Source organism: Nematolebias whitei, chromosome 22, assembly GCF_014905685.2.
Source record: "Nematolebias whitei isolate Nwh7 chromosome 22, NemWhi1, whole genome shotgun sequence".
Lineage (NCBI taxonomy): Eukaryota > Metazoa > Chordata > Actinopteri > Cyprinodontiformes > Rivulidae > Nematolebias > Nematolebias whitei.
In genome coordinates, this window is record NC_056519.1 from 12,538,203 (window position 1) to 12,551,297 (window position 13,095).

Here is a 13,095-nt window from a genome sequence, read left to right on the forward strand (position 1 = left end):
CCCAGCCATTCCCACATGTCGTGGTGTCTCTGAGCAAGACACAATCCTTAATTGCTCCCCGGGCGCCTACATAGCTGTCCACTGCTCCACCTGGGTGTACCCCAGGTGCGATGGGTTAAATGCAGAGAACCAATGTTGCCATTGTATGGGAACATACAATGATGACAACACATAGCACTTTACTTTACTATGTTAACATACACGTAGCAAAGAGCCTGAAGCAATGCCGTCAATCCACAAAACCCTTCTCACCAAACTGTAATCCCCTCAACCTTCTTCTCTCCAGCACACAGGGATTTCCAAATCCTACGCTGATGTTGCATCACCACTGGTGTGTGTAAGATGACATCACAGTTTCCTTGAGGTATAGATTAGTGAGCGCTGTACACCAGGGATCACCAAAGCTTCTTAAAGCATAAAGCTACTAGAAAAATACTAATCTGAACAATGGCTGAGGTACTGCTGTTGAAAATGTAAAAAAATTAATTTGCACCATTTAGTAATCTTGACCATTTCTTCTGACAAAGGAAATTTGATGTATGCTCAAATCAGAAGATTATTTTACTGATAAATTTGGAAAGTTACTCAATAACAGGTATCATACCCTTAAATAGTGTGTCCAAAAAGCTATACAGTACACTAAAGTCAAAGTTAATGCACAATCACAGATACTCAGGTTCAAACTTCTATAGGCAGCAAAAAAAGCAGCTTAAACTTTTTTTTGTTGCTGCCAGAAGCAGGTGCAGATGAATATTCATGAATGGAATGAGTATCAGGTTGCTTTTCTAACCACTATTGTGTGAGTGAGTTAGTGTGACAGCACTTGTGTGCGCAGCAACTGTGCTTCTGTATATCTGATTCTTTGTGTAGGTGGGGAAAAAAAAAAAGCCATTGCTCAAGGAAGGACAACCACGAGATAAAAAAAGAAGCAACAAACAAAAGTAGACCAACTGCAGTACTGAATATTAATGAGAAACAGAGTGACTCATTGCAAGTTGAACACAAGGAACAGCAGGAAGGGGGGTGTTGCACTTATTCCTATTTGTTCATTTAGATTTTATATAAGCCTGGAGAAATTGCAAAACATGCCCTGTAGCTATTTTTTCTGAAAATAGAGCTGAGTGCTCTAAAGCAGAATCTTTCAAGTTGTCTTTTTTACACAAATGATACACCTCTGTCACAGCTGCTACTCATTTTAATTATTTTGATCAGAGGCTAAAGTTCAGTTGGCAAGAAATAGAGCAAAAAAAATAATGCAATCTGAAAGAGTATGCCACATTAAGAAAGTTTGAAACAAAAAAAAAAAAACACATTAGGACTATACAACTTAATTCTACTGCATGTGGTTTTTGATCTTATATTATCTACATCAGGGGTCTTCTCATAGCTCTTTTCAAATAGCTCCTCAAAGGGTTGGAAAAAAAAAAATCTAGTCAAATTTTATTTGTCACTGAGCAAACAAGCTTACATTTATGTCCAATGAAATTCATAGATGCTCCATCCCCTTCTAAAATATTACTTTTCAATTCAACTCCATTCAGATACACAATTGCAGGTCAAGAATCACATGTTAAGATAGAAGTAGTATCAAATGAAAACTATTCAATTTTAACAATTAATTTAAGGAAATGAGGTCAATTTGTCCTCTAATCGTCTAAGCTTAAAAGAGTATGACACGCCGACCCTAATTATAGGATTTATCAAAAAGAAAAGTCTTAAGCCCAGTCTTAAAACTGGACAATGTGTCAGCCTTACGGACAGAATCTGGAAGCTGGTTCCACAAGAGAGGAGCCTGATAACTGAAAGATCTTCTTGGCTGTAACTTGTGGCTGTAACTCTGTACCAGAACCACAAAATGTAAGACACAAATTTTATCTGCTACTGCAACTCAATGTTAAAATTGTCGCAAGTTATGTGTTATCCACAGCTGCACCTGAACAGGTAGAATCTGACCTGGACAAATGTGAATGGTTGTCAATGCAGTGTGACGAGTCTGTCAGCGCTGGCTGGTTTTAATCAGGTGGCGTTTCATGACTTTTCCACCAAATAAGAGTCTTAAATCCCAATCCCGCTAAAAACAACAACCAAGGGAGTTGAATTGTACTCCGCTGTGAAGGACTATTTTGTAGCCAAAAAAGGTCCCGGTTGGAAAGATGGTGTCTGTGACAACTGACAGAACGGCCACTACAACAGGTCAAAATGCATATTCATGTAAATTCAACATTTTAACGTTAACGTTTTGTAAATGTTCAAACTAGCTCATTTACAGATTGTGAAAGCAGCTCTCAAAAGAAAAAGAAAAAAAAGATTGGAGACCCCTGATCAATGAGTTATAATAAACATATCTACATATACATTATAACTCAAAGTGCGCCCGACCACAAAAGGAGGAAAAGTACTTTTTTTTAGCTCATAGTACATTACCATAGAAACACTGTATAACAGCTGGTTTGCATGCCAAAAGTACGCTGGTATCCCGCCTACATAATTTAAGCTCCGTTTAGATGAGCTTTGTCCGCTCTGTGATCTAGTGGGAGCAATGGCAGTCATACATTTTTCAAAAGAAAGAGAGAGAAATGGACTAAGAGGTGCACTATTAGAGAGGCTGCACAAAAAATGTGGCAGACAAGTAAATTGGGAGATTTCTGTAAAGGTTCAGATCTTCTAGTAGCATTCAATCTGAAGAGATGAAGATGATAGGTAAGTCAAGAATGACTAAAAAGGGGATAAATGGAAAAATAGGAGGAAGAAGAAAGAGGGGGGAAGAGACAATTTGAACCAAAATGAAAAGATGAATGCAGAGGAAAACTGATAAATTATTTATATACTCATCTGTTTTTCACCCTATCAGTAAAAAATGTACATTTATTTTAGCCAGGAAGTAAAAAAAAAAAAAAGACTGACAGAAGAGTGTATGAAGACAGAGAAAAGTCTGAGAGAAAGACGAGGACAGTAGTGGCTCCTGAAAACAAAAATATTAGTGGGGTGGACATTAATTTCCTGAATGACTCACCGCACAAATTTTACAAACTGTGTTGCATTTCTGTGATAAAAATAGGATATATGATGTTCAATATTTAAGTCGACGTCGTAGTTTTTAATTTTTGCTTATTTTGGTGAAACTTGTTTGTTATCCTCTTGCAGGTCGTGGTTGTATCTTGGGAAAACAGTGTAACAAATCAGAAAAATGGACGCCTCCCACCCCCACCGAAACTGGGATAACCACCATTTCAATGCATGACCAAATTATTAACACAATATATGAGAGAGGTGGTGACTTGGTGAACACTCACGCTCAGAGTTGTTAGGGTGTGTAAACGTTTTTTTTTTCCCACTTTCTTAAAAAATTATAATAAAAAAAGTGAATAAATAATATTAGAATGTGTCACCAATTTAAACAAATGTTCCAAGCACAGGTCAAACACAAACTCATGATTAAAAGCCCTCTAATGTAATTTTATTGTATACTACCACAGTCATAAATGCATTTTCCACAGGACTGGTTAAATAAGATGCTACCATAGTAGCAAAAATCTCCTGATGTTTCTCTCCTCTATCCTCCTCAGTTTTCTGTTCAGGTCTCCTCTGACTGTTCCAAATGGATTTAAACAGAATCTCTTCACAACACAGCAGGTTTTGCTGCAGCTACTCCTGCGTTTGAGCTTACATCAAGTCTAGTGTTGTAGTGGTTGTACCAATGCTCTAAAACCAGACGAATGTGTCCACAGGGCAGAAAACTGGACGCCTCAAATTAAATTATACTGTTTGCATCGCTGGCAATATGTTCCAATCCACTTGATGAACGTGGGTCAGAGAAAGAAGGCGCCCCATAACAGTAAATCAGTAAAAAAACTGAAAATTAATGACTGTAGCACACTATACAGTAGCCCAATAGTAGGCTACTATATTAGGAGTAATAGTACTAATTTACTGTACTACTGTAATAGTAGTAATTTCATTGGTAAGTTTTTTTTTTCTCCTTTATTAATACAGGTAGTGTAATTGAGTCACGAGGACCCACCCCTTAAGACAGACGTGTAATGGGCCTGGGTGTGACTGGATTAAATGTTTTGGCGGCATGAAGCTCGTTAGCCCGTTAAAAAAAAAAAAAAAAAAATCCATCCATTATCTTAACCCTCTTCTTCCAAAAAATAAATAAACAAATAAATAAAAATCCATGAATTTGCTGCAGCACTGTTTAAGCCACGACGTTCAAAGCGTGTGAAAAAAGCAGCGGCTTAAAGTCAGGAAATGACAGTACTAAAAATCAATTAAAGTTCCATTTTAAATCATCAAAATAGTTTTTAAAAAATCCACAGAACTAAAATGAGTAATTAACATTATTAATTAGGAGGAACTACTTTGTGGGGCGAATGAATGACACTTGCCCCAATGGACTGGTGCCACTTGTTGAATATTTGATGGGATTAGCATTTTAATATATTACTGAGGTCATGCGGAGACCAACAGCCCACCATGGTTTCAGTAATATGTAGTGACTGTAATAATAATAATAACTTCACAGTTCAGACCCATAGAGCAGAAGCAGAGCACAGTCCAGGAATCTGCTGAAGCAATTTATTTCCATCTTTACTCAAATACAAAGTTGACTTCTCTTCAGCCAAGATAGTTGCTACAGGTGATCACTAGCAGATCAGAAATATAAACTCACAATAACAGTAAGTGTAGCGACTTGATTTAGTGTGTAACTTAAAATGAAACACGTTTGCTGTTACACCTGCTGATGATCTATAAATCAATAAACCTCAAGGAGAGTGTGCACACGCGTGTAATTGTTTGACCTTGACTTGTCAACTCCTGCCAGTCAGAATAATGTGTCAGTAGAGAAAAATAAACAGTGAGTCAGCAGGCACCCTCAATGAATTACAATAAGGACAGATGGGCTGTTGCTGTGTCATGAGAAACACCCAGCACTGCGTTCACCATGAAGCAGCTTCACTGGAAAAGCAGAGGTAGCCGAGAAACTGAACAAATCTGGTAATTAACCCCTCTGACTTTAATCAAACAGCATTTCTTTAGGTCCGAATTATTTCTCAAGTAAACAAAACATTTGCAACTCATCTGTTTCACCAAGAACGTAAAGAAACACTTCTAATTTCTGCATTTCCAACTTCCATTTTCATCACTTTGTATCATCACCCATCTTCCTGTTCACCCCTTCCTCCAGCTGTCCAGCCTGCTGTTCCACTGCCTCTCCACCAAGAAAGGAGTGATCACACCAGCACATGACACCACGCTGGGACATGTGGCATTTCCACCGCTACACATCTCATCTGCCTAAATTAGCATGCATTACACTATCACATGAGCAATTAAATTGAGAGGGAGAATGACATTGTACAGTAGGTGGGAGACTGGCAGAGTCCTCAGGTGGGGTGGAGGAAGGCAGGTGTTGGCAGGATGGGGTGGGACAGGGGGATATTTTAAGGAGGGCACAGCAGGAACCGAGGAGGGTTAGTCAGGCAGAGAGAAAGGATGGACAATTTTAGAAAAATACATCATTAAAAATGACAAATAAATACAGGAAACATCTGCAGAAAAAAATAACTACTTACAGTAAATAAGAACATACACAAAAAAATGTGAGGCTGTGCCATTTACAAGCTCTTTTGACCTGACAAAACAGGTACTTTGTATTTTGTGGCTGACATTTTCACATAGCAACAGCAATCGAAAACTAAAATCCAAAGAAGTGCATTTAAAAGTTTAGTGACTTTCTGTGATATGAGGGGGAAAAAGTGGCTAAAGACGCCTAAAAGCTCCTACTTAAAATTCTGATAACAGTAAGAGCAGCAGCCATCCCTACAGTGATCGATTTATCTGCATCAAAAGCCACACAGCTGATGATGAAACTACACGCGAGACAAAATGGTACGCTATAGTTAGCAGCAATTCTGGTTTAATACATAGCACAATGTTTTATTACTTCACTTCAAATAATCTCAATAAACAGAAATCATTTGTCAGATTGAGCTGCAATAAAAACTGCATTTATAAAAAGATAAATCCCAGGACATTTAGCAAAACTGAAGACATGTTTTATTACTGTTTGAACTCATTACTAGTGTGTCTTCCATGAGGAGAAACTAAGCAAATGTCAGGATCTAGCTTAAAATGATTTGTAGTAAGAATCACCACCACACTGAGCATGGGCAAGCAGGAAAAAGAATGGTGTGAAGAGATCAAGATGGCAATATTGGACAAGCATGATGAAAGTAAATGTTAGGAGACTATTTCTGAGCAACATAATATTTCTGTGACCTTAGCTGCTAATTAGAAAGTTTAAAGATAATAAATAGTTTTCTAGTTAAGAACAAAGGAAAACAATATATCCAAGATTCAGGCTCAAGGTACAAACCTCTACTGCAATGGTTCCCAACCCTGGTCCTTGAGGAACACCAGCCTGCATGTTTTAGATGTTTCCCTGCTTTAACACATCTGATTTAAATGAATAGGCAATTAACAGGCTTCTGCAGAACATGAGGAAGTAATTAAATCACTGAATCAGGTGTGTTGGAGCAGAGAAACAACTAAAACATGCAGGATGGTGTTCCTCAAGGACCTGGGTTGGGAACTATTGCTACTGGACAAGACATGTGAGCTAGCTCAATAGAGGATTTTACTCTGAAAAACATTACGTCTGCAGTTACTGACAACACTATTGTGACAAAACGTATCACAGGGTTTTACATGCAAAGTAGTATGGAAAACAATGAGGAAGATGAAGACAAAAACAGCAAAAGTCAAGATGATTTATATTATTTTACTTATATTATTGAAGTTAATCAAACTCACCAGTTGTAAAGATGAGCGGCCACTGGCAAACTGACTAAAATTATTTAGACAAGGAGCACCACAAGCAATAAGCCAAAAGGATCTGTTGAAACGTGGCTACCTCCATCTCCATCAAAACACACAAGTCGTCTGAGTTTGCATGCAATGTATGTTTTTTTGTTTTCTTATTTCCATATAGATAGAACAGACCATCAACGCTTGGGATGAGAGACTATATCATCAAAACCCCTGTACAACACACAAATACATTTTTTAGGTCAATTCAGGGTTCTTTGTGCATCAAATCCCATTTTGCACAAGCTTATTGCAGCACACAATCAATACTTTTCCATCTAATGCAGACTAACATGTGTACATGTAGATTTTATGAGGGCTAACCCTCTAAGCATAAAACATTAAACACTGCCATTTGCACAAGCCAACACAACATAGTGCTAACTACAAAGAGCTGCAGAGTCATTACACAAACCTCTGTGGATCTAGTGTGTGATAGTAAACACAAGACAATGCACAGTAACATTTGCCTCAAGCCATCTTGTTATCTAGGTGTGAACATGTATGCACAGCCGCAAGAAGTACAGGTTGACATAGAGTTATCATTAGGGACCAGTCCCTCTGGATCAATACAATCAAACAGTATTTATGACCAAACGCACGCTTCATTTCTTCACTGTTTACCAAGTTTCACCAGCATTCAACATAGATCAGACACTTTTATTGAGCCAGTCCAAATCAAGTATACAAGGAGCAACATTTCACACATCAAATGTGCAAAAACAATTAACAGAGCGCACAACAAAGAGAGGATAGATGATCCTAAAATAACGCACAAGCCAAAGTATGACGCCGGTTCTTCCTGCTGCAAATTTCAAATAAGTTTGTGAGCATGGAGTCAATGACCCAAACAACATGGTCACACCAATCACACAAACCATTGAATCATCAAGTTTTATATTATGTCTATCATTTTCAGTCAAGGCTTATTTGATGAAAAAAAAATAAAGACAGATCAGCATAAACATTTTAATTTGATCCATCAAAAAGTCACTGGTTGAAGCACAGTTTGACTGAAAGGATCTGCTTTAAAACCTGTTAACTATTTAGAGACAGTTCAGTAAATAAGGATGTCACTGTTAAAAAGTTAATGTTGATAATTCAGGTAAATACCCCAAGCTCAATAAATCTTTTAGTTGGGACAAAACAAAATTCGATCATATGAATAACGTGTAAATATGATATTCATAGAGTGAAACTTTTTAAACATCTACATTTTGATGTCCTCTGTTGTGTTATATATAAAGTTACACCTTCGTGTAAATTTCTGTTGGCAAAGAGGGGCAGTGTTGGCGTCTTTATTTACATACCTTATATCAGGGGAGGGTCATTCCAAAGGTGAAGAGTGCAAACATCAGGGAATATGTAAGAAAGAGAGAAATCGAGGGGAAACAAACGTTAATTTAGCAATTAAAACAAATAAGATCTAATAGCCAAAACATTTTTTATTAGATTGTCATTTTCAATTGTTTATAGGATTGTTTTGTTTTAATTTGTACAACACATTTAACGGTAACTGTATTTATTCAGGACTGTCTTTATAACAGAAAAAGTAACCACAAGCGTAGGTAAATTATTTAATTTGCCCAACAGTTTCCAGTCATACCCATAATGCAAATGTGCCAACTCTCAGGTAGCAGTAACGGCACCCATCTCCTGTGCCCATGTTGTGCCAGTGAAGCAGGCTGGCACAGAGCTGACTGGTGCTCTGCAGCGTTGTTAAAACACAGCAGCACAGCACCAGCCTCAGGTTAGAAAGATGTGATTCATTAATCAGAACTCCCTGCGGGGAATAACACTGCCTGCTGGCACAGCCTCTCTTTTCACTCTCCTTCACTCCCTGCTGACTATAGCCACTGGACAAACAACACAAGAGTAAGCTGTACACATTCACCGTATGTTTAAAAAAAAAAAATAAATAACACCTTTATGAGTCCTACTCACACTTAAACACCTTAGACATGCAAATCAATATACATAATCATACTTCTTTGCTATAGCCTTGTCCCCTACAGATTATCTTTCAAGAAATACCTTGACTGTAAGATAAATACTTTGAACTCAAATGTTTTTTCTCTGAAAGCTCACAATTTATCTGGATGTCTTTGCCTCTTTGGCTTTCTATTTGTGTTTATGCAGCAACATTGGTTTTATTAATCACTGTCGGCTACAGAAATGCCAGAAATAGCCGTTAGGTATCACATTATTCAGGTGCATCAAGTTATTTTATAGGTGAATCTACCTTTAGGAGATAAATGCTTCCATGATGCTATGACTTACAAAAGGCCTTTTATTTACCAAGTCCTCATTAAGATAATGATTAACCAAAACAATTCTGTCTTTCTTTCACTTTAGCAAACAAGTTTGAGTAAATTGAGTGCAGCGCCGCCTAAACCACTATTGATGTGATGCTTCCTGCCAATACTCAAAGGATGAGCCTTGCTTTTTAAAAACTTGCATGCCTTTAAATGCCCTGAGGTGTTCAAGCACTTAAGTGCATCACACGTTAGAATGCACTCTGCTCCATGGCGTCCTCAGATAGAAATTTTAAACAGACAGCGTGGCAGGGATCAGTGATAAAAAGCCACGACTGTGCAGCCAAAACACAACTTGAAGGTGTGTTTGTCTCACATCCACTAATGGTGGAAATGTCAAGGCTGCAGTGAAGGACAAAGCAGAAATAGAAGAATAGTTCCCTGTGCAGGTTGAAGATAAGTCACTGGGAAACAAAAAGGTTTTTGAGATTAAATGTTTGGGGACAGTATTTTAAGGGCAATCGCTGACTTTAAGTGTGTTTGTCATTGTATTTAGGGCAGAAAAAGCTGAATATAAGCTGAATGTAAATACTGATCATCCCTTCTCCAAACAGGCATTAGCCTTTAGCTGACAGGAACTAGTAGAAAATACTGTTTTAGAAAGTTTGCAGAATGAAAACATAGCTTTTTGTAACAAGGTTTGCTGATATTTTGTTTGAATTTATAAACTAACATGTTATGGTTTAAATCTTCAACAACAAAAGCTTATGGTTTTGCTACTCTGGTGAAGAGAAACAAAAATTGTACCAAGTGTCCTCTGGCTACAAACAAAAGGGCTGACTCTTCCTTTCAGGCACCCAAAGGTGTTTCTAGATGTCAACAGGCTAGTGAGACATACCACTTGCGTCAGATTAGAGCTGGTTTAAAAAAAAAAGAGAAAATCTATACTGAAACCCCAAAGGATGATAAGCCATTGCAAGTTGTGAGTGCAATGCAGCAAGACGCATGGAAGAACATCAATCCACCTCTCTCTTCACGGCCTCCATCTATCATGACAGTAGCACGACCCTTTTCACTGTGAGACCTGCTGTGCTTCGCTTGGAGCAACTTATTTTCCCATTTCAAATTCAAATTGCCAAAACATATCTGGCCACCCTGACATTAATCTCCATTTTACAAATTAGCATTTCAATTTTCTAAACAAGATAGAAGGTAGACAAGGAACAGTAAATATGAGAATTGTAGGGTTTGTATTTGTGTATCAGACTGTGAGCAAGGCTGAAAAAGCCTCCACATGTGTATGTGCTTCTGTATGCAACATACTTTAAGGATCAACAAAGAGGGCTTCCTTGCTTTTTTTCTGCTCACTGCTTTCACACACTTGACTACAGCTCTAATCACCTACAGAATCCACAACATTATTTCACAGCAGCTAATCACTGCTCTTAATATGCCTGTAATTACCTGACATTTGGATGTAATTGACAGAAACAGCAGTAGGTTTGAGTATAAGAAGAATAAAGACACAAGAAGCAAAAAACAAAAACCACATCATCTCAAGTTATTCCACTGTCAGTTAAAGAAAATTAAACCAGATTTGTGTTGCTTGAATTAATGCTACATTTAATATTTTGTCTTATGTTCTTTGTCATCGTCAATCTTTGATCCATGTAATTTTGACAAATCTTAGATTCTAAAAGATATCATTTGACAAGTCTTGCATCAAATGCCTTTATCTAAGGTTTGCACATCCTCATATGTTAACTATGAAGCATTGTTAGTCTGTTAATTTGATTAATATAAAAAACTTTTTCAAATTACTGTTTTTTCCAAGCCTTTCTTGATCGCTTTCTCACCCGCATCTTCTACTTTCCAGCTGTCAACAGCTAACACAGCTTCTCTTTGCAATGCTGCAAGCATCCTTCTTCCCTCCCTCCTTGCTATTTTCCCTCTCTCACACAATCTGTTAGCTGCACACGCTCACAACTTCACCCCATTATTTATTGATCACTGAGCAGAGGGCCAGAGGAGGGACTGTGTATGGGGTCTGAGTAGTATTTCCATAAAAAAAATATTTAGGGCCACAGCCTCTCGGATTCCCAACAGCCATCTTGGTTCATAGGACATGATTAAAGGAAAACTCAGTCTTTATGAAATATGCACAGCTTATAAAAGTAGCAATAAGGAAACAGGACAGTGATGGGGGCTTTATGCGTGGCTTTACAATCAGAAATCTGGTGGAAAAAGGTTAAATTAATCACTAAGGCAAACATAAATATTTTAGATTCATTTACATGAAATACATTAAATCAACTCCCTCACAAGTTTCTACATTTCCTCTCTTTCTTGCAGTCAACCCCCTTTTTTTGCTTTAAATAAAGAACAAATGGTGCACGTGGCAGCATGGCCAAGGAGCGCTAAAATTGAAGTGACATTGTGTGTCATTACATTCCTCCACACCATCCGAGACTCTGCTGATTCAAAGGCACCGCCAGTAATAGCAAAGATGTGTGTGAGTGTGTACTGAGAGCTTTGTAAAAGGTCAGAAATGGTACTGGAGTCTCTTGTCAGCATTTATAGTGAGTGGTGTGGCAGCCGAGAGAAAAGGTTGGCAGTATCTTTTCATTTAGATTTCTCTGGAAAATGAGACTGTGTTTCACGGCTGTCTCCACGGGAAAAGGAGCAGGAAGCAGAGAAGAGGAGAAAGTGCAAAAAGATGCTGAGAGATGTGGAAATGGCCATTGATGGTTAATGAAATGGACCCAAGGTGAGCACAGTTTGATGTGGGGCACGCATGTCTGTGTCTTGCCAATGCCACAAGACAACCTCAGCAACCAGCAACGCAACAGGACACAGATGCCAGGAAAGGCTCTGATATCCTGAACGCGAAATACAGAGCAGTTGGAGCACAAACAAAGAGGAAGTACAGGTAACTTGCATAAAACACCCCTGAGAAGAGGCATCAGTCAGCAAGAGGAACAACTATCTAGCTGTGAGTATTCATTGAATGAAAACTGAATTCATTTTGTCTAATGAAGTGATAAGCTAGAGTAAAGACAGATTAATAAAACCATACAGAGACATAATAAAACAGAGCTGGGCAGTTCATTTGGGATGGTGATCAAGTGGAACTACTGCAGAGACACAGCAGTAACACATTTTCTCTCCCCCACTGGTTTCTGTTAAGTCTTTCTCCCTAGTTATGGCATAAATGATCAATTGGCCGTCATTTACCAAAGCTGCTTGTTAATCATTTATCACGGTAACCATTCAGTATGTAGGAGGCTGTTAGCTAGCAAGCCGACCTATGTGAAACAAAGAGCATGGAGCTCCCTGTGGGACCCACTAGAAAGGAGAATAGCAATGGATCATCTCATGAACATTAATCATACTAGCCTAGTTACTTAAACAGTGTATAAATGGGACGTGGGAGTTAACATCTACTCCGCTCTTATGTAGTAGTATAAAACAAAGAATATAGCATAAAAAGTCAGCAAGGACCGTCAAGTCTGAGGCCCTATAAACACACCTAACAACAAACCCATAGTATTTTGTGCATTTAATTGGGCCAGAGATGATTGACAAATCAGAGCATGTCATGTCTAATGACCTCAGCATGTATGTGCAGGACACTTGTGCACATACATGCTGAGGTCATGTATGGAGGGGGCACTGGAGGCAATGGAGGAGAGGGCGTGACAAAGAGATCAACTTATCACAACATAACTGGTTTGTTCCACTTTGGAGTAAGCTGTTGGGGGAATAAACAGTTTTTTTGTTGTGTTGCCTTGACTGATGAAGCCTTCCGGATCAAAGGCGAAACGTTTCAGCACAAAAAAAAAAGAAACTGTCCAGATGACCCGACTGAAAAATGTTGGATTGTATACCTGGATTATTAAGCATGGACTTTGTTGTTACATGCAAGGTCAGTTTGTGCATAACTCTGAGCTTAAGAGTGTAAATGAACAGA

The 13,095-nt window shown here is 38.3% G+C and overlaps 1 protein-coding gene across 1 annotated transcript in view; it reads right to left on the reverse strand.

The window, feature by feature from the left end:
• Positions 1–5,172: 5,172 nt before the first annotated feature.
• Positions 5,173–13,095, reverse strand: part of LOC119428486 (plexin-A4) — a 94,777-nt gene continuing 86,854 nt past the window's right edge. Inside the window, exons 5-6 of the mRNA XM_037696167.1 lie at positions 8,477–8,726; positions 5,173–5,298 (exon numbers count right to left, since the gene is read on the reverse strand). Of these exons, the coding sequence (XP_037552095.1) occupies positions 5,173–5,298; positions 8,477–8,726 (376 nt within the window). The remainder of the gene's footprint in view (positions 5,299–8,476; positions 8,727–13,095) is intronic.